General features: G+C 37.5%; 1 protein-coding gene across 1 annotated transcript; it reads left to right on the top strand.

The window, feature by feature from the left end:
* The first annotated feature begins 2,220 nt into the window (after window positions 1-2,220).
* Window positions 2,221-20,545, top strand: LOC111040926 (zinc finger protein 628-like). Its single transcript, XM_022325002.1, has 2 exons — window positions 2,221-3,034; window positions 18,053-20,545. The coding sequence occupies exons 1-2, from the start codon at window positions 2,755-2,757 to the stop codon at window positions 19,600-19,602; spliced, it is 1,830 nt and encodes a 609-aa protein (XP_022180694.1). The 5' UTR covers window positions 2,221-2,754; the 3' UTR covers window positions 19,603-20,545.
* Window positions 20,546-23,475: the final 2,930 nt, after the last annotated feature.

The raw sequence follows: 23,475 nt of genomic DNA, 5'->3' as shown, positions 1-23,475 counted from the left end.
ACTCGTTTGCGCACAACATAAACACTGAGTAACATATATTTTATATTTTTAAATTTGGACTTACCTAAAGTAATTGAATTATCGGTAAAAATTATCAGTACAAATTACCAGCATATCAATATTCAATATATATCGATTTAAAATAATCGTCGTGTATTAGGAAAGCATAATACTTTTAAACAGTCGTTCGCCGCTGTACTATAACAACTGACTATATTGACTATGGATATCGAAATTTGTGATGTTTTTGAAACGTGTCGAGGAAAAAAATGTTTAAACATAGAAAATTATAAATTTAGAGAATTCCGAACTTTAAAATCTGGTGATAAAAATTTTAGGTGTACAAATAAAAATTGTTCCATAAGTGCTGTAGTTAGGTTAGTTAATGAATCATATAAAATTTTAAAAATTACAAACACGCATACCCATGACGAGTACGACGACCGAACAATTCATCGAGAAGTAGTAAGAAGCAATTTGAAACGTAGAGCCGAAGAGGATTTACATATTAAACCAAATAAACTAATACGCCGGGAATTGAAAAACAACGAAAAATCTGATTAATTCGATAAACAATAAAATCATAAATTTCAAAAGAAAAGAGACAATTAATAAGGAGATACAATTGGAAAACATTTGGAATGAATATAAAAATAATATTATTAATCGTTTAACTTATATGAAGAAAATCGGACTTAAATGTCACCATTCTAAATTAGTATAATTTTATAACTAATAGACTACTATTATTACTTATTAAACCTACAATGCATGTTTTTTAATATATTTTAATTTTTGTAATATTAAAATCATTATTTAAACCTAAAATATGTGTGCGCAAACGAGTTGTGATTTTGTGCGCAAACGTGTTGTAAAAAAGGTAAATGTGCGCAAACGAGTCGCACCCGACCGCAGTTGTTCCGTCAACGTATAGACTTTGTTTGAAAATATGAAAAAAATATTGTTCACGCGTCTGTTCGTAACAGTGCCGGGTGTTTGGAAACATTGAAAAATACGTCGAAAGCCGTACGAAACGTTGTCAAAGTTACGAGACACACGATATGTGCATTACGCGCAGTAAGTTATAATATTGTGTTGTCGATGAAAATGGACGAAGGGAAAAAAAGAAACCGGACGAAAAACAAACCCGTCGAAATCGATGCGACTATTATAACACGGCATGTGTAGGACCCGCGGCCGCGCTGATCATTGCCGGAGTCATCGAAAACTCGCCGAACCTCCGGCACCCTCCCCGACGGGGAACGCTCGCGACCAGTGTGTGTACCTATATTATGTAGGTGCTACGTAATCGTCTCCTATTTATCACCCAACCCACCTGACCGACGACCGCGAAAGCAAAGTACACCCGCGGACGGTCAGGGGTCGGACCGCAACAGTGTTGCGGGGGTATATATATATATGTGTAGGTATATTATTATATGCGATATTATAGTCGGAGAGGAGAGAAGTGGTGTGACGCATCGTCGGCGGCGTGGACGAAAGGGGGTGGTGGCGCGAGGAGACGTGTGTAATTTCGCCGAAACGACAGTATACCCGCGCCGCGGAGGAGGCGACGGCGGCGGCAGTGGCGTGTTGCATGTTGTGTTATGGAAATAAATAGCTTTCAATCGACGAGCAGAGCACAGTCCGTGTCTACTGGTGGTAGTTGCTCGTATTATATATTATTATATACACGACGGCGACGACGACGACGTGCATATACCGATGGGGCGGCGGCGAGGGGTTGCGGCGTGCGTGCGAATAGGGGTAGTTGGCGACCGATGCGGCGGCGGCGGCCCTCCCCGCCCCCCAATAACACGACGACCCTCCCCTCGCCGTCGCGAAACTACGACTACCCCACCGTATATATTTTATGTATAGTATTGTGTGATGTAGGGGTTGCGCGCGCGCGTATTTACGTGTATGCGTGCGTGCGTGCGTGCGCGCGGGCTTCCGCGCTCTCATGTGCGAGGGGCGCGCACGACCGTACGCCCGCCCGTCGACGCGGCCACTGCCACCGCCACTGCCACCGCCGCCGCCGCCGCCACTACCCGTCGACGCGACCACCACCGCCACCGCGCAACAGCGGGGCCGCAACAGGCGCCGCCGGTGGTGGCGCGCGGTGCGCGCGCACCCAATAATAATCACCCCCTTCGATAGGGCGACACCCCCGTGGCGCGAACGGGGTGGTGGGGCGTGGAGGCGACCGCAGCGTCTGCAACGGCGGCGGTATAAGTGCCGGCCACCAAACATTTCCAAACGCACTCGCGTACCAAACACTTCGTCTAGTCGCTTCGGTGCTCCTCTTCGCGCTATCTCTTTTCTTTTTTTTTCTCTCTCTCTCTATCAATCTATCTGTCTCTCTCTCTGTCTCTGCCTGTCTCTACTACATCATCTCTGTCTGTCTATCTGTCTGTCTTCCTGTCCACGTTTATAAGTTTTAATTTTTTTCCCCCTAATTCTACAATTTTTTTTTTTTTACTTATCCTTCTCCTTCGATCCGCCGGACCACCGCGATTTGTCCGTATTTTACACATCGAGACATAAAAGTGCGATCAGACATTATTATTTTCCGCGTATGAAAATACACCGTGAAATTTAAAAAAAAAAAATCGTACGAGTTTAAAACCCGTTCCGCGGTGCAAATAATATAATATATACTATCGTTATATCGACTGTAAATTCAAAAATACCGTATCCGTTTCCGCGACTGAGTACACCGCCGACTGGAAGGATCTCGGATGACGGTTGGCCATGCCCCGGTGCCTGATGCCCAAGAAGTGGAAGACTGCCGTGGCCAACGAGTGTTCGTGGGACTACGACAGCAGGCGGCCGTCGTCGCCGCCTCAGCCGCAGCAGCAGACGAAATCCAGTGGTCCACAGTGGGAACCACCGGTGACGGTGCTCTTGCACCACCATCAGCACCACCACCATCAGCAGCATCACGCGTGGGGACCGTCTAGCCCGCCGGCAGGAGCCACCGCGCCGAGCCCGCCACCGTGTTGCACCGGCACAGCTTTTCACTATCTCACAGGTATTTAACGAGTTATATACTCTCAACTTTCATAATATTATTATATATCGACGTTAATGCAGCGTTAAGTCGTATAATATGCTAAATAGATGTCAATTATAATATTATATAACAGATAGGTCGTGAAGTGGTCAGAATATTATGACGAAATAATATAACTGAAGTCAAAACAAAAACAACCATTAGATGAATTCGTTTTGTCCTACAATGTCTTGATTTAAATAGAATATTAAAAAAAAAAATAAGTTAAACGAAACACGCCAAACACGAGTCGTCCGCATGCTTTTGGAAATAGTACGTTAACTCGCAATAAATGTATTTTCGCGCACACTAATTCATAGTCGAGAAGAAAACACGTTTTTAAAAAAAAAATTATAATAATTCGTCGTGTTTGCACCTTTTCGTAAATTTTATATTATTTCCATCGACATCAAGTCGAAAATATTCAAAAATAAGTTATACGTATTATATGTAGATGTATAATGTTATGGTAACGAAAGTAAAAAAATATCGTCTTTCCCTTTAGTAAAAAAAAAGTTTACCTATTTTTTCTATTCAAAAACATTTGTTTATAATATTAAACTACTATTTTCGTAATGAATATTTCCATAATAAAGTAGGTATATCAAGTTTTATATAAACGTATAAATAATATACCCAATAAATCAAAATGTATAATACAAAATGAATAGTTTAAATAAAAAATATAAATAATTGATATTTTCATTCGGATTGATATCAAGTGATTTTAAACAAACGTTACATTTTAATTGAAACAAATGGCATAGCGTTAATAAGGCCTGAAAGTAAACAAATGTTTTACTCAGTTTTCTTTCAGTGTGGCACAAGCCACTTTTCATTCTATAATTATATGGTATTTTTTTTATCTGACTTTATACAAAAGTGTATAATTAATAATAGTTTGGATTGAAAACAATGATACATTAATTGTAACATCAAATGAGTTTCTTCGATAAATGAGGTACGCGTGTTACGGGGATTGTAAAAGAATTTAATTTGGAAATAACATTTATGATTAAATGCAAGAACGTCTTCTGTTATCGAACCGAAAAAAATGATTCGGAAGTTGAGCTTGATTACTTACATTATATATTTTTAAACCCAGTATAAAACATTATGGTTTATTACGTGAATTTACTATCAACCATACACATAAAATATATCGGTAAGGTCTATTCGTTAATCCGATCCATAAATAAAATTATGAGGAAAACAGCTGAACCGAACAAAACGAATAAGATTTTTTTCGACCGACGTATACCTAAAAAAAATAAATATTTTACTATGTTAATGAATTAAAAACCCCGTAGGTACACTTTTACCTCGTAATTTTGCAACGTTTCTCTCGTAATAAAAAATGTATAAGCTTATAAAGTGTAACCAGTTAAATCGAAATAGACTCTTGATACACAATTTGTCGAAGCTTTACAGTATGGGTATATATACGAGTACATATTACCCATATATGTACGACAAATTGATTTTCAATTTTTTAAAGCTTTGCCATTATCTCGTGTTTTCATATTTTTTTCTCGCCTCCTACGTATAGGGTACATAATCATACGTATATTTTATATTATATATTATTGACAAACCGTTTAGGTTTACAGCGGGTCCCATTTGGCAACAATATAACGACGAAAATAAACCGAATCCCAAACCCTGGAGATACGCGCACAGATATGAACTTGCCCCCCCCTCCCCGGAACCACGCGCCTGTCGGGGAGGATAACATGAGATATGAGATAGGCAATCCGTGAGCGAACGACGAAGAGGGTGCCGATCGTAAAACGGTTTTTGCACCTATAAATCGTGAATCCGTTTCCTGAACGTTTGAAAATAATAATAGTAATAATAACGACGCACCGAATTTCCCACCTTTTTTTTCCGAGCATGTATAAAATAATAATAAACAGGTACCTGCAGGGTCCACGCTGATAGTTCATAATACACAATATTATAATAATATAATATATTACGTTCTACCCCTCTCCCAATAAAATCGAAAACTCAAAATTACAATAATATGCGGTCATTGGATATTTTTTTCGTCCCGTTTATAATATAATGGCACTTTTTTCGTGGATTATCTGCCGAACGGAAAATAAACCTAAACGACCAGTGGTTGCTCGAAATTATCAAGGGATCAAAATATAGCAAGAACTTAATTCCGCTAACCATGCGTGTGTGTGAGTGTATGGGTATATATATAGTGGACTTTTAACCCATTAAGTTTCGTCCATCGTTCACCCTCTTCCGCAGTACTAAATTTGTAATATTTATGTCGAAAAATATCGTTTAAAAGTTACGACACTGTTTCCTAATAACAGTTATTATTATTATTATTATCATGTAACCGACGGCTACATGAAGTTTATGCGACTAAATCGACAAAACCGCCATTACTGTCCGATAATATTACGATCGTATTATTATTCCGTTGTAGTCAATGTATCGGTTAGGTACCTATTATAGCGGTTCATTCCAAAATGTTTCATTTGTATAGAAATTGCGTTTTTATTCGTTATAGGTACTTTTCATTACAAATGTGTTAATTATTATCACGCTCATACACATCGACGATACTTCTTCACGAATACATACTTAATATCGTTTTAGCAATCGCGCACACTTTTGATAGTTTTATTCAATGACTTTCTGTACGAAAATTGAAAAAAAACACAAACTGTTACCTCCGACACTAAATTTAATAATATTCGTAGTTAAGTCGAGAGAAAAACATTTATTTATCTCATTATTCCCGTGGCCATATGGAATAGTACAAAAGTGTTCCAGTGCATTTGACAATATGTTTTAAATAAATTCATAATAACTTCCTTAAAGTGCATATTAAGGACTAACTCTGCAGTATTCAAAATTACAAAATAAGAGTTTATTAAAATGGAATACAGTTGATATTTTAATAACGATCGCAAACATTTGATGCACAGTTATATTAGTGTTACAAATATTAATCCCTCATCGAGTGTCATACTCTATAATCTCCTTCTCTCTCATTTATATACGTAGGTACCTACTGCGTTAATATTAGACGATATTTCTGTTTCAATTTGCCAACTGCAGTTTGCAACCGCACATTTATAATATAAATTACAATATTATACACCTCGCAGCACAGATTTCGGTTGATAATTTTCATTTACATATTATTGCAAACGAATCGATAAAGAAATACGTATATACATACTATTCTCAGCCAGCATGTATTGCTATTATCAGTATTGCAACATATACCAGTGATACGATTATTGTTATGGTTATATAATATATGGTCACTGGCTACTTCCATGGATACGACAGAAAGCTGCTGTTGACCCAGCTACTATATAATAATATATTACATGATATTATAAAACGTATTTCCGTCGAGAGAAATTAAGCACGCGATGATGGCGACGGAAAGACGTCCATTATTTTATCGTATTGTCGGTGTGGCTGCTGAAGTCTCTCTTCATTTTATTGTCGCAATATTAATTAGGTATATTATTATCCCACATGGTATAATACGTATATGGTCGTTTTCGCGGACACAAAGCGAATTATTTACTTCTCACTCTCGTGTTTTTTAACCGTTTGTTTCAAATAATTATCGGAAGTGAGAGAGAGAGAGAGAGAGGGAAAGAGAGAGAGAGAAATCAAAAAAATTAAATCGCCGGTAACCCGTTTCGGCGGCGACGGGGTGGGCAAACAGCGGCGCTCTCCGATCGCATTAGCTAATGGATTATTTCTTTGCGTACACACACGGCCGCCGTGGTCGCGAACAATCGGAGCGGAAGAACCGTCGGCAGAATATTTCCCCGAGCAGAAGAGATAACATTGACGCGACTGTACCGCCGTGGCACGCTGTATAATATTATTATAATATAGCCTCGGCGGTGGCGTACGTGCACACACACTCGGTCAGTCGTAGTTTACTAGCACCGGTGAAGGTCGGTGGGTGGTGTGGGTGATGTGGGCCATTATATTATATTATGCGAATTCCGAACTCGAATCATGACGTTACGTTATATCATGTTATACCCATTACCCAATATATCCATGTGTACCTACCTCTAAGCGCACAATACCACTAATATCGAAATAACATTATACCTATATGGAGTATATTATATAGGGAACCCATCACGACTACTCTCCAGTGCAGTCTCCTCTATATATTCTAAGCCAGACAAAATTATATTTTTGATATTTTTCTCGCATTTACTCCACCGAATCGCGTATTCAACAGTTTTATACAATAATAATAATAATAATATTACAATAGTCTGCAGCCCATGATGCAACAGCGGTACCTATACAGTATACATACTACGTAGACCTAATAACTCGCGATTGCTTTTTTAAAAATTTTTTTTCATCGAGTAGGCACAATTATCATACGGTACAATCGATTTGAGAGCCCCTCGTCATCGTCGCCGCCTGCATCGACGTGACAATGCACGACGACATCTCGCATGTATACCTACCTACAATATAATAATAACGTTATATTATGGTATATTGGAAATAGGCCACCGGCGAGGGTTGCACTCCGCGCGAAAACAATACAATATAATAAAATATTCGTGTTGGGGTGTCGGAGAGGGAGGGGGGGGGTATTGTTCGAACTGGTTTTTTTTTCGTCATCACCGTCCGCGTGTCACGGTTCGCGTTTTTACCCGCACGAGGGGAACGCGGTTGCAGGGGGTCGAAACGCTTTTACGCGCTTGTTGCACTCTGCTCTCGTCGCGCGCGCGATCAACAGCTGGTCGATCTCGGCACATATAGCTGCTGCCACTGCTGTAGATCGGTATATATATATGCACACGCGTGCCATATATCTGGTTAGGTGTACCTACTGCGGCTGCATTAATACGTCACATGTGTATATATATATATATATAGTACATCATATAGGGGCCGCGAACTTTATCGGAGGGGTCGTAAATCCGGTGAAGAGTATGTAAGGAGAGTAGAAAAAAAACATACAAACTAGCGAGTGTGTATAGGCAAAGGGATGTGCCAGGGTGAAGAGGCAGGAACCTATGTATATATATATACTAAAACAGTGTTATACACAGTGTGTGTGTGTGTGTGTGTGTGCATATATAGGGCTCCGGCCGGTAGCACCTGGCACGCGACCACCGGAACAATATGCGAGCGCGCGCCCCGACGTCTATGAGTTATTATTAATATAATACACACATATATATAGGTATAATTAAACAATTGCAGCTGGACAACTGGTTCGCGTATTATATAATATTATATATTATGCGTGCGGTGGTGCCGGTGTAACGGGAGCCGTTCTGCCACCGGTCGTCGGCCCGCGAACGTGAAAGGGGAGGGGGGAGGTGCTCTCCTCGCCGGCCGGTGCAGCACCGCTATGTTATTATTATAGGTACATACTATAATAGCCGTCTGCGAGAGGGCAAAAACCTAGTCGGACGTCGTAGTAGACGAGCAGACTGCTGCTGCAGTTGTTCGGAGGGGACATAAGCGCTTGCAGTCGCCATGTGCAAAAAAAACACGAAGCGCGTATGAAATAATAGGCCACCACCTTCCCGTGCACTCGTCGATAGTCCCAAAGTCCCGTTGACGATGCCAACTATATATACGGTATATATAGTTAATATACAGCAACCCCAGTCACAATAGTCAATCCCTTCGCCTTTTCCGTCGTCCGTAGATACAGTTTAGTGCGAGAGAATCAAAATAAAAAATGTCTCAAAGTGTAAGCTAAATAAAGGTTTCTAAGATGTTAGTTCAACATCAATTATTAAAGTAAATATCATGCTAAGCAAGTACACAGAAAAAAATTAAAACGGTAAATCAATCGGTTTGGGCAAATAATAGAACTTCAAATTTCTTCATATCATTCTAAACTTATATTTGATATGTTGAATGTCATTAATATTTAAAAGTTCACACGTTCACGATAAACGTACATCGAATCTTAAGGTCGCATTTCATTTATGGGGAGGGAGCAGAGCCCCCCGCCACCCGAATGGACGATCGTGATCCCATGAATACCCGCAAGGATCATTAAATGGCATTTAATCCATCAAATGTACGACCTATATCTGGCACTGAAATATTAGGTATATTATTCAAATTATATTTTTGATGGATGAATTAAATGAGGTTTTTTATAATTTTAATTTGATTTTTTGATTTTTCCTTTTATAATTTATGGACATGTACATTAAATGTTTATGCCCACCTCGAAAGTTCCTAAATTTCTATAGTGCAGGCTTTCCAAAAGTCAAAAATATTATAGCTATTATAGCTATTGGTCCCATGTACATACTTATAGGTATACGTCATATCGAATCCTACTCGAACGTAAAAAATATATAAGCTGCACATCGAACGGTAACCATAATAATAAAATAGTAATATGATGTGTATAAATAATAATATATATAAACTATTTCTGTCACCCGCGGCGGCGCTTATATTTTTCATCCCAGAGCTTTGCGCTTCGCAAACAAACACTCGACGCAACCGACGTTTATCGGTCGTGTTTATTCGTAGTTTTTTCTGTGCACATATATTCATAATAATAATATGCATGTTCAGCGAATCCCGAGAAAACGACCGTCTTAACGCTCACCGGGTTCCATCCGTATCGATCAAATCCTAATATTATTCAAACACATAATTATTATTATTATTATTATTATTATTGCAATACCAGTAGATACGCAATCGTTCCGTAGAGGTTAAACGTTTTGTATGTTTACCCGTTTAACGATCTACCCTTCACCGCCGACGCATAGGTTTGCTCAAAATATTATACGAATTAAATTAATTTTACTGACGCGCATACTTTTACTGTTGCATCAAAGTACACGTGTGCAGCGTGTTCAACAGAGAGTATATTGTATACACACATCAGAGCACTGTACTAGTACTAAAACGTTGTAGGTACAAGACTTAGCAAAAAATAAATAATAATAAAAGTTTTATCATATTGAACACGTTCTACTCCTGCACATAATAGACGGTGAATCTATTTTCACATCTGCAGTGGCGTCTTATTCGACCGTAATTTTACAACTCGCCTTTTTTCATCGCAATTCACAGTTCGTTTAACCTTTTATAAATCGACTGATTGACACCGCGTAACACCACCTCCACGTCTACCGCTACCACCAACCTTGCCATCACCACCACCAACACCGCAACACCATTGCCAACTCTTTAGGGATTTTTCATCGCGGTCGTTTATTCAATTGTGAAAGTAAATAAATATTTTTATGTTATTATGTTTAGTGTTTACTGTGTATAAGCATAAATATATATATATATAACATAATAGATTTTATTTATTTACGCACTTACTATAGCCGGGAGAATACAAACGAACGATTAGGATCACGGTATATTGATCGACCGCGGTTCTTGTATATTTCTGTAGAGTGATGTATATCTCGGGAGGTTATTACGGCAGCACGTATTATACACAAAAAAACGCTGCGAACGACAATAATATCTGCTTTATATTATGTCATCTATTTTATATGTTTTCCCCGCACACGCAGTGTATACCTACTTACGCGTACCTACGTATATACGCCGGTAATACGACGTGTAAACACGGTCGCTCCTCCAGGAAAAGAGTCACGGGCCATTTGTACGGGATTATTTGGCTATGACATTTTTACGTTTGCCAAAGGTCACGGGGGCCTTACGCTTTATGGTGCCATTTGGAAAGGAACGGTTGCATCGTCGTGTATTATAAAACGTTTTTCTTGGTAGGGCGAGGCGGCGTGGGCGCGAGAGGGAGAAGAGCCTAAAATAAAAATAAGAAATGGGAAAAATTGTTGTCTGCGTTTAGAGCAATTTAAAAACGAGACATGGACACGCGGAACACAAGAGGGGGTGGTTTTTCTCTCGGGCAATCTAGAAAAACAAGATTTGCTCCCGCCGCCACCACTCTATCCTCCGGGAATTTATATATAAAGTTTTTTTTTCTCTCGTCCTATCCCGTATTTTTTTTTTTTTTTTTGCTCCCCTCGCCTAACCCATTTTATACCTTAAATAGGTCCCGCGATTCTCCAAGCAAAAACAACGATTTTTCTTTTCCCATTCTCTATCTCTAAACTCCCCGAACGGCCATAATTGAAAGTCTTAGAGGTGATACTGTATATATTATATTGTGAAAAGTTTTAAATTTCTTTTATTTCCACGCCTGTATGCCACCGCCTGCATATTACAGTCGCTCGGGCAACACTTGAAACCGATTTCAGTTCCCTCCGAGTTAAAGATCAAATATAATATAATATAATAATATTATAGTCTTGAAAAAAAACTCTCGTCATTGTTCTCTGCTTATAGGCATAATGTTATTATAAATACGCGTTGAACACAAACACACACTCGCTTGTCCTCACCAACAGCGTATTTAATTAAAATTCGATTTGTGGACTCACTGACATTTCGTGTGTCTGCGAGACGACCGTTGGCCCTACGCGGAAATTGTCAGGGAGTGGGTGGGTGAGAGGAACTAGGCTTATTTTTTCTATGATTTGAGTTATTGACAAACAAAGTGTTGGAAAATAATGTATAGACTCATATTGTTAAAATTATTATTATTATCGAGTTTCAATAAATGTTTCGTGTATTCGTGCCTGAAGGACAAAGATTTTTTAACTTATAAGTTATAACTATTGATATTAAATATTTCGGCATTCATGTTTTCGCTAAACATACACTCTGTTATACAACAGAGAAAGAAAAGAAAATTCAGCACTTTTCAGAAGCTTTTGAGCGATACTGAAAATAACATTTAAACAACATATAAAACTATAAAAGAGATAATATAACGAAATTACAGTTATAACGGTAGGATCAGTAGTGCTGTCTGATTTTTGTACAATACCATAAGGGTCCAAAAGTTTAATATTAGCTACAGGTCCAATTGTCTCCTAACCTAACCAAAATTGTAGTAAGTACTTGTAAGTATTATAGTAAGTAAAAATATTTACCAGATAAATAGGTATAGATTTTAGGTTACTCGCTGAGGTTATTTAAGATTAATTTCGCCACTGTTGACGAGTGACAGACCAGCAGCAGTATCTTTTATAAGACGTAGAGTTGGATTATTCATCTAGTTTACGGTTTGTGCGTGTAGGGCAACGTTTCGAATACGAAAAAAGTATACCCATTTCCGAGTGCTTTGTATAGTTTGTATGCTGTCTCCACGACCGTACCGTCAATCTTACAAGTAAATCGATTTTCGGTTAGATTTATTCTAGATTCAAGCACTCTTAAATAATGATTTTTAATTTTCGGCTGGATCTCCGTCCACACCTCTGCGGCAACAATAATAATAATTATTATTATATTATAACGATGTACTCATCACACACACACACACATATACACACACACACAGGTAATATTTGCATGTACGAGTTAGAATTCAAATGAAACGACGTGACAGGTATCACACGTGTTGATCTTCCACCTGTTGGCCATATGTTTTTATCCTGTAGACATCGATCCCCGCACGCGCCACACCGGCACCCTGCAGTCGTCGTGACGGCGGCGGCGGCGTCGGTACATCCATCGATGACTGCTGCTGCCGCCGCTGTTTTATATACACAGTCCCCGAAATTTTTTATAATTGATAACGAAATAATTATTATTCTCTGGTCCCTTTTCATCGCAATCGAATGATCTCAAAATCGCCGACGTCATTTTTCTCGTTTGACCAAAGACCAGCGTACAATCATTTTCATCCGCCCGTTGTCGATCTCAGTATTCATCAAGTTTCAACACCGCCACAAGTTCTGCCGTATCATGTTTCTTGTCAAAATACTTGAAGAAGGTATGAGACAATTTATTTATGTGTATTATTAGATTATTATTATTTTATTCAATATTGTATTCACATCGTCGGCTTTCGAGGTTTTCGATGCTTAATACGATACAAGTTTCTGACGAACCGCTTACGCTGTCTTTCTCGACTATTCTACATTATACCCTCTGATATGTCACTGCGAGTAATTACAAATCGTTCAGCGAGCGTCTTCGTTCGCGTTTGATGAATTAATATATTATATTAATTGGAACGGTAAAAACGATTACAAACAATAATAATAATAATAGCGATAGTAATAACATTTAATTTTTCTGTACACGAATGGTATTATAATTTATTTAATCACGAAACAATAATTATTACTTGTGAACGGTTATGCGAAGAAAAAAAAATGAGATTATAATGTGAACGGAGGTGTACGGGGAAAAACATCCAAGTCTGTAAACAATCAATTAAAATTAATCAAGTAGCACTTCATTTTCTCGTTTCATTAACAGCCTCAGCTCGTTGAAAATGTATCGATCTCGCGGAACGCACAAAAAGCATTATATCGGGAAAAAGTCCATTATTATTGGTAACACCCGAAAGTATACTATAATATAGTGTGCACACACACACACTAGCCGACACCAATAGGTACAATAATCGTGTCGGTTATTAATAAAAACCGACTGCATAAATAATTCATTACATGCAAATTGCTTTTCCGACGGGGTTTTACACCACCACGTTTACCAATCGGATTAACGATACTGCGTGGCGTGGCAAGGTTGATAATAATATCATTCTCGTTTTGCAAAAGGGCCCGTGCAGTCGGAATATTGAGTTACCGGGGCAGGTGAGTGGTATAATATGTATATGTACAGTGCATAAATGAAAGGATTTCCCGTGTAACTATATTATTTGTATTATTTACCTAAATTTTGTAGAAAGTATGCAAATCTTCATAGGCCGACAGACTACAGATACCTACACCGCAGAGTAGTTAGTAGTTACAATAAAATGTACACACAAAATAGGTGGTTTTCAATCCACATCCTTTCGAACGCAATAAACGTCTACATATATCTACGTCGTATCAATACTCAATAGTATGTTTTTTTAAACTCTGCGTCATAAATGATAATATATCATTCATTTATTTATCGTGTATTTATGAATATTTCGATCGAGATTTTACTACCATTCTTACAATTCATAATTTAATTTATACCAAATAAATCGTCGTTCGCTTTATTGTTTTTCGTTTAATTATTATAGCAAACAGCGTTATTGTAATATTTTTGGCAAGTAGTAATCATTATCAAACGTCTTTACTTATAAATTAAATTAAAAACTGTATTAAATTAAATTTTTGAAAAAAATGTCAATGCGACAAAGTATTTGATTTAATTTGAATTTTTCCGGATTAACAAAACATAATGAATTTATTTTAAAAACCGCGACAAAGAATAATGAAAGGAAACAACTGTTTCTGGTTCGGCCTATATATTATATTGTATTTTGTTTTTCAAAGAAATATTTTTTTATCCAATATCATTAAAGATGGTGGAAGACATAAGCGCCAAAACGAGATAAGGAAAAAATAAATCCCATCTTAGGAAAGTACCAAAATCCCAGATACCTCTGTGCTTCATTCCAGATATTAAATTTAGAACTACATATACATATATCAAACAAAAACGCCAAACATACAACCTTAATCGACAAATTCATTATCTGATTACGATAGAGCTTTTTTAGTTTTTGTGTTTATAATATTATGAGTTAGTTAATTTATTTAATATTATGATATTATAATAGGTTACGATATCGTTGGATAACTTTTTTAGCAACCATTTGCGTAAGCTATAGGTACCGAAGTATGACAATAAAATTCACAAAAAAATAATTACGAATAAAGGAGTTTTATGTATTTAGTTCATGAACAGACATAGATTTGTATGAAAAATATTTTTATAGATAGGTAATTGACAATTTTAAATACATAAAATACTTATTATGGAGCAAGTAAATATGCATTTTAATTTTTTTATTTCCTTGGCGCTTAGGTCATGTAGCATTAAAAGGGAAATGCATTAAAAATATTATATGGTGTACGTGTTTCTCTTGATGGGTGCATCTATTATTAGTTCGAATTCGTTCGATAATATTATACAAATACCTACTGAAATATATGCTGCCACTGTTATAATAAGTGGGTACTGCAGTCCGCAATGATCCAATATGTCAATATTAATAGCAAACGCATTATAATAATATTATATAGTTCACAACTATAATAATGGTAAGCACACTGTCTTATACACAATAAAACCAAAATCATTAACAAAACGATTTTGTTCGTCGCCCTCTATCACACACAGATATGTTATTATTTATATGTATCCACTTGAGACTATACTCAGCCCACGCCACAAGTTATTCGAAAAACGACATTAATAACCAATATGTGCCTCGGTATAGAAATTGCGAACGACTTGTTTGCGACGGGTTAGGGGAAACGCGTGCATGTGTGTACCTGTACTCGTATAGGGGTTCGTGGAAAGTTTTTATTGTTTGCCGAACAATCGATATGACTTGTGCATTGGTCTTCTTTTTCTTTTTCTTTTTCTTTCTCTAACCCACGCCCCCACCACAACCCCCCCCCCTCCCCCTAAAACCCATACTCACTCTCTCGCTATACGTGTGGCCGTGTGGGTACATTTTTTTCACCATAATTTCAAAAGCGTGCGCTCTATAATGCACGTCAATCCGAAATACTTCAGCACAAAAAAAAAATAAAAAAAGCTCAAGACGACATCCATTAGGCTAATTTGCCGTGACCGCGACCCCTTCAACTACTATATAGGTGTATATAATATGTAATATTATTATATTATATACTCGTACCTATATATTATTTATTATATATGGTCTACCCCATACGCACGAAAACTATCGAGTCCTGTAAATATTATATTCGCCGAACCCTCCCCGACCGCATATATTTTATATCGACTGCAGCAGCCGTATCGTACTCGAATGTTACAATATATTATAATACCATCTATGGTGGTGCTCGACACAACAGAGTCGAATTCGCACGTGTGTTAAGCGTAAAAACCACCCTTATAATTGCGCGGGAGTTGTGCAAGCAGAGAAGTCGTTACCTATTATAATATGCGAGTTATAATATAATGAGAGTTATTAACAACTGTGAATACCTACCCTTGGTAGTTGACCGAAACATAATTTAATCTGTGTCCGCACAACTACCCATAATACTCAGGAACTACTGTAATTGTGTTATAATACAGCCAAAACGAGAAAAATAACACTTAAAAAGAATTTGAAATGTTTCATTTTAAGTATAGGCACACGTTAATTTTGAAAAACATTGAAAATTATGTTGAACAAAATATGATGCGCTGCTTATGAGTGCTTATAGTTTTTATTATTATTATTATTTTATACAACTAACTAGGTGCTATATAAATGATATACGGCGATATAACATAAATTAAATACAATATATATATAAGGTATTTAATGTTGATATAAAATCCTATTCACGTTATTCATCCACTTTCGTGAAACAAAACGGATTAAAATTTATTGTACAGCGAAGTGTTTAAAGTGGGTTATTTGCCGGGACTTATTTTTTTTATATTTTAAAAACCATATTTAGTCGTTACGCGTTTGAAAACTATTTCTGAAGGGGTTGTTTAATATTCAACGCTCGTTACACGAATATTTCAGCACGAAAGTAATTAATCAGACATCAATTAATAAATAAAAATAATTTTTTAACATTTTAACGACGTTAAATTTTAACATAATATACTATTATAATAATATTATATTATTATAACATAGCTGGTATACACGTAATTGTCGTGAACAAAAACGTGTTTTTTAATCCCGAGACCATTTCACCAAAAGAAATCTCTCGAAGACGTTCATTATTCACGACTTAAAACAACTATTATACTAAACATTTTTATGCTTCGCTCTTTTGTCTCGCCTTTTTTTCCGCCCACGCTTATTATTATTTGTTCCGCGTCGCGTTCTTTATTATTCGTTTGTATTCTCGCGAAGGAGTTCACAATGGGTTTACTCTCGGCGTAATGAACACGGACGGCGGAAGATTCCTTTTAAGTCTAATTATACGAATTTACGTCGAACGTTTATATAGATTTGTTCGCATATATCGGATGTTGTTTTATTTTCGAGCGTCTGTTCGAAATTTGTTTTTATTTCCACACGGACCGGACGATAAAACACGGCGCGGTTGGCGTGCTTTTCAAGCCCCTTAGGAATTCTATTTTGATGGCTCCCTCCCCCCGACACCACCAAAAACGGCAAAAACTTTATAATACCATTTGACGGGTATGGTTATCGTGATATTATAAACCACAAAAATATTATAACATATCGGTATGGTAGCTTACCTCGCGAGAGGTTTTAAACTCCTACATGCGATCGAGTAAAAAGACGTGAGAAAGTGAATGTTCAAGTACACCGTCGCCGTATATATTCTGCGGTATAATCCGTGCGGTTAACCCGTGGTTACCACGCTGTATACCAAATATAGTTTATACAATATTCAACTACTCCGCCGTGTAACTATATAGGTGGTTAGTATTAACAATGTGGTCACGTATTAATTACTATAATAATATACCTAGTGAAATCGTTTATCTTAATAATATTATCAAATTTATTGAGAATAACAAGAAGATTCTGAACAGGCATAATCCACCGCGATAACATGAAATCCAATCCTATTCTATAATATTTTACAAATCAATTACTACTTACCTTCACCATTAATTGTAGTCTGCATCAATACAAAATAATAAAATATAATTACAACACTTGGTCTCAAAAAAAATTAACATACATTTCTGAACTTTCTGATAGCACGGCTCAATTTATCATCGTGACAATGCTACAGTGTGAAATCGCCTCATAATAACATAATACCAACTTAATAACGCGCACAAACGGTCGACCTCGCAAGTGCTCCGAATAAAACTTGGAATAAAATAATATTATGTTCTACGCGACATGTACCTAGGTATCCGCGGTTAGTGGTTACTTAACGATACTAATGTCACTCTCTTTCGACCGTATAATAATAATAATAATATTAAAAAACGTTTGTCTCTTTCTGCTTGCAGAGTATGCGGGAACCGTTAAAAGCGAGTACCCAACGGCCGCCGACGCGCAGGCGCCGCAGTCGGTGGTCGCCGCCATGCCGTCCGCGCGCGAACACCATCATCAGCAACAGCCACCGCCGCTGCCGACGCCGGCCACCGCCACGCCGGTGCTCACCGTACTCCAGTACCAGCGGCCGCGTACTTACACCAGTACGGGAGTGGCCCTGTCGTTGCCGCCCAAGAAGAAGGACATTTACCGGCCCTATTCGCTGGACGATCACAAGCCAATAAAGTGGCCGCGGCCCGAAGAGGACATAAGCGCCGCTCAAGCCATACTCGACCTGAGCGCATCGACGCCAGTGGTCGTTTGCCGGCCGCCGCCACCGCCGCCGCCGCCTCAACAACTGCAACCACCGCCACCGCCGCCAGCCACTCAACAACTTCTGCAACCACTGCCGCCGCCAACTGCTCCTCTCCAACAACTAACACCGCCACAACAACAACAACAACAGCAGCAGCAGCAAGTAGTGCACGTCATACCGGTGGCCGTCAAACAGCAGCCGGCCGAACAACTGCAGCAACTGCGCCCGCCGCCGCCGGCCATCGCGTTGCCGGTTCCGACCTCCGCGGCCACCAGCAAAACGGTCGCGTACACGTACGAGGCGTTTTTCGTCAGTGACGGCCGGTCGAAACGCAAGTCTTCGGCGGCCGCTGCAGCCGCCGCCGCCGCCGCGTCATCTTCGTCGGCCTCGGCGGCCTCGTCGGCGTCCGGCGACGAGTGCGTCGTCGGCGACAAGTCATCCGGCGGCGTGGCGGCCGCCGTCGGCGCCGACTTTAGCGCCACGTCGCCCGGCCGACCGTCCAAGTACACGTGCTCCGAGTGCGGCAAACGGTACGCCACGTCGTCGAACCTGTCCCGGCACAAGCAGACCCACCGCAGCCTGGACTCGCAGTCGGCCAAGCGGTGCAACGTGTGCGGAAAACCGTACGTCAGCATGCCCGCGCTCGCGATGCACCAGCTGACGCACAAACTGACGCATGCGTGCGACGTGTGCGGAAAGATGTTCAGCCGGCCGTGGCTGCTGCAGGGCCATCTCCGGTCGCACACGGGCGAGAAGCCGTACGGGTGCGCGCATTGCGGCAAAGCTTTTGCCGACCGCTCGAACCTGCGCGCGCACATGCAGACCCACTCCGGTGACAAAAACTTTGCTTGCCCGCGGTGCTTCAAGTCGTTCGCTCTAAAGTCATACCTGAACAAGCACCTGGAGTCAGCCTGTCTGCCCGTCGCCACCGCCGCGCCCTCGTCTCCCTCATCACTGACGTCGTCGTCAGTGTCATCGTCGTCGGCGTCGTCGTCGTCGTCGTCGTCTTCGTCGTCTTCGTCGTCGTCGTCGTCGTCATCGTCGTCGGCCGCCGCCGCCACTGCAGCACAGTCACCATCGCACCAACCACATCACCCGCCTGCACACTTGCATCATCACCAACAGCAGCAACACCATCACCATCACACGACTGCCGCCGAAATCACCAATCTCAACTTGTTGCGTCCAACGGTACTGCACACTGCCTGAACCGGCGCGCATGCGTGTCGGAAATCCTGGTCATTATTGTAATTTTTTTTTTTTACCATATTATTTTTATTATTTTCATAACATTATATTATTATCTATTCTGGTCGTACGTCATAGTCAATTTTTTCGGAAATCTTTAAAATCTAGTTCATTTTATTATTAAACGGTTAGGGGTGGGTATACATTATCTTAGTATTATTATATTATTTTCACATACAGACACTAGTCACGAGTTTCTAGTCAATTTCTTTTCCCGCAAATAATATTTATATGTTTATATTATATATACCTATGTATATTTTTTTTTATTTATAGTAACAACATTTCAATTCATAAATTTAATATTCTATCGGTTTAAGTTTTTCTTTTCTTTTCTTTTTTCATTCGCGAAAAGGGGCGTGCAATAGCGTGTTTTGTTTTGTTTCGGCGTTACAAAGTCAATTTTATTTGAATATATTATTACTATTATTATTATTATTATTATTATTATTATTATTATTACTATTTTATTTTTAATCATATCATATTTTTTTTTTCATCAAGCGGACATTATATTTGCATGAAATCTCACATTATTATTATAGCCTCTAAATAGTCTTGAAGTTAAATACAAATGTGCGGTTGGTTCCTAACCTTGCCCAACCCTGTGTACAGTATATAGTAATATTTGCCAGCGGTTGATTAATGCGTATATACATATTATTATTTGTAAGCAATGTGTATTATTTAAACACGTTGAAGTGTGCGGTTTTGTTCTTTTTATATATATATGTTACATTGTATTATAATTTTAATTCTTTTTAATTTTAATTGGATGTATACACGAGTATATGTCAGAGTGTGTGGTCTAGTCATTTAGATTAAGTAGAGTTACCACGGGAGTGGTATGAACTATAATAAAATATATAAGAGAATGCGATCTCAAAAAAAAAATTTAAAAAAATATTGAATGTTAAAAAAAATTAACGTAATTAATTATGTTATACTATATTAATTATAAATAATGTATCTTGTAAATAAAACTTAATAGGCACTAAGTGGTTTTTCGTATAGTTTAATAAATTATTAATACAAGACTAAAATAATATGTGGTAATCATGTGGTCATAATAACAATATGATATAGTCGATGTTGGGAAAACTCCTAGTAAATAATGCATTTACCCGTGTTTTTGTTCGAAGCCCAATATTTGAGATTAGATGGAAGAGATTAGAGTACAAAAACTGAGACACCAAAAATTGTTTTTTCTAGACTAAAATATTAATTATGTTACATAATATAGAATTAAGAAAATTTTAATATAGTGAAAAAGCAATAACGTAACCAACTCGTCTGCTCAATAATGTAATACAATTAGGAACAAAAAGAAAAATGTAAGAACAAAAAAAAAATAAAAAATAACATTAAAAATAATTATTACCTATTAAAATATTATATTTCTTTTGGAATTTCAAATATTATTATATATTACAAATATTTATATTAGACGTACGTTTTCTCTACACGTTAATAAACACTATGATATAATTTATTTCGTTTTTGTTTTCTTCTCTTTCTATAATGTCTCGGTGTATATACATATATATATATATATGTAAACCTTTGTAAACTTTATATTTTTCGTCCAATACCCTTGGACTCTCGTGTAATGTTAAGATGTTTAACGATGATATACTTTTAAGGAAACTCATACATTTAAGTACGTATTCGAAAAGCAATAAAATTGTAGAGGGAGAAACGGGAGCGTGAACGATAACGCCTTCCGGGAGCCTCGTGTAGAGCGTAGAGCAATAATTTTGTGAAACCTATAGCAATATATTATATCATAATATATTATTGTGTATTGTGCATTTGTATTCATTTATTTATTTATTATATTATTTTTTTCATTTTCATTTCGTTTCTTATTTAGAGTTGGACGGCGGTAGTAGGAAACTATTTTAATATAGTAGTATTATTACGGCTCGGAAGTGTATATTATATTATTAGGACGACCGGGAGCCGCATCCTCCGTTTTGTTTATTTATTTTGAATTTTTTAAATTTATCGAAATAATTTTTTTTTGTACTTTTTTTAAATTATTATTACTATAATGATATGTTTTCATATTATATATATTGTACACCTATATATTATATTTATATATACGTGCGGCGGTGGTAGAGATCTTAATATTACTATTATAACACTGTTGCAGCGCATTATTATAGTATAGGTATATATATACAGCCGCGGCGCGTATTATAATAATAATAATGATATTTTTGAACGCCGTTTTTTCAATGATCAAAAATAAATACTGTTTAAAAAACACATAGTGGCCTTGATGAATTTGTTTTTACAACGACAACGTACCCGAAAATATAAAATATACAATAAACATACATAGAGAGAGAGAGAGAGAGAGAGAGAGAGAGAGAGAATCATATTGTATTTTGCAGGACGATTAATGTGAGACCGGAACAGGCGTATATCCCAACACCCGTAGAGGGTAATTTTTAATAAACACGTAATTAAATCGACGGAATCATCACGGTCCACAAACAATATTGTTGTCGATATTCGGACGCATAACAACAATAAATAAATAATAATAATATGTAAAGTATTAATACGATATTGTAGCGGTGCCTAAGTTCGTCTATGTGCAGACAACGTTTTCCTGGTGACGACTTATTATTATAATAATATATAAACAAAATGTTTTATTATCATATTATTGTACTCGGCAAATATGTTTAACTTTTTTTTCAATGTGATCGCGATTTTTAGGTTTACGATATGATAATGTGACGTGATTGAAAATTATAAGATCACCACTGTGTGGTAAATAATAATCGGCAAAGCAAAAATATTCCTATGATATATTTTATTTTAGGCGTTAATAAGTCGTTTTTTTATTGGTTTTTTTTTTTCAAATGGGTAGTCCAACTTAGAGTGTACAAAAACAATTAATTATAAATTTAAAGACGTTTGAAAATTGTTATAAACTCACGATTGAATATTTTAAGCTTAAAAAAAATTAACAAAAACCATTAGCCGAATATAATATTATATATATTATATTACATTCAAGATCGAAACGCAGTAGTTTTGCTCAATAATTATTATTATTATTATTACGTACGTGTAGAGTTTGTATAACGAAAATATTTTAAACAGATTATATTATATTATGATTGTCCGTGTCGTATTTGTTTGGGGAAAATTATAAATTATTATTGTCATAGATTTAACGATGAAATTACAATTTATTTATTTATTTGTTTAGTGATTATATTATTATTATATTATATTAAAACTAGAGGCAGCGAACATTTTTCGCATACCTATATTTTATTTCGTAGTGTTACGTTCTCAACAATATATAATATTATTATTATTATTGTATATTTTCATAAATAAAATTATTAAATAGTTGAAAAAAATAAAACCGGTGTTCGATTATTTTATACAATACACCTGATTACTTACCTATAATATTATCATGGTAAACGGTTCCAATTTTCACAGGTTCTTGAGTTGTTAAAATGCTAATGCGCGCGACCGTGTATGCCTATCACGACGTGACGATACAGCTGCAGCAAAGACTGCGCGTATCACTACAATATCTATTTATACTTACCGCGCGGTCCATAATCAACATCGACCACGGTCTTACCGCGGTATGAGCACGAACGGATCGCGGTCCTCGCTTTTGAAAGCTACCGCCGAATTCCGACATCGTCTACCACGACCGCCGTCGTCATCAGTACCTACGGCGGCCGCGGCGTAATAACAATAGCAGATATTGTAATATTATTATCTTTTTCCTCGTTTCGACAAGTTTTACTATACATCCAGGCTGCAGCGACCGAGTAATACAATGGCTGC

This window comes from Myzus persicae, unplaced genomic scaffold (genome assembly GCF_001856785.1).
Source record: "Myzus persicae strain clone G006 unplaced genomic scaffold, MPER_G0061.0, whole genome shotgun sequence".
In the NCBI taxonomy this organism is placed as follows: domain Eukaryota; kingdom Metazoa; phylum Arthropoda; class Insecta; order Hemiptera; family Aphididae; genus Myzus; species Myzus persicae.
This window is presented reverse-complemented; position numbering and strand designations above follow the sequence as displayed.

What these genes read in the sequence shown, in the direction of transcription:
- LOC111040926 (XM_022325002.1), top strand. Translation starts at nt 2,755, where the DNA reads ATGCCCCGGTGCCTGATGCCCAAGAAGTGGAAGACTGCCGTGGCCAAC. An exon ending in AGCTTTTCACTATCTCACAG is followed by an intron (nt 3,035 to 18,052) that starts GTATTTAACGAG and finishes TTCTGCTTGCAG; the next exon opens with AGTATGCGGGAACCGTTAAA.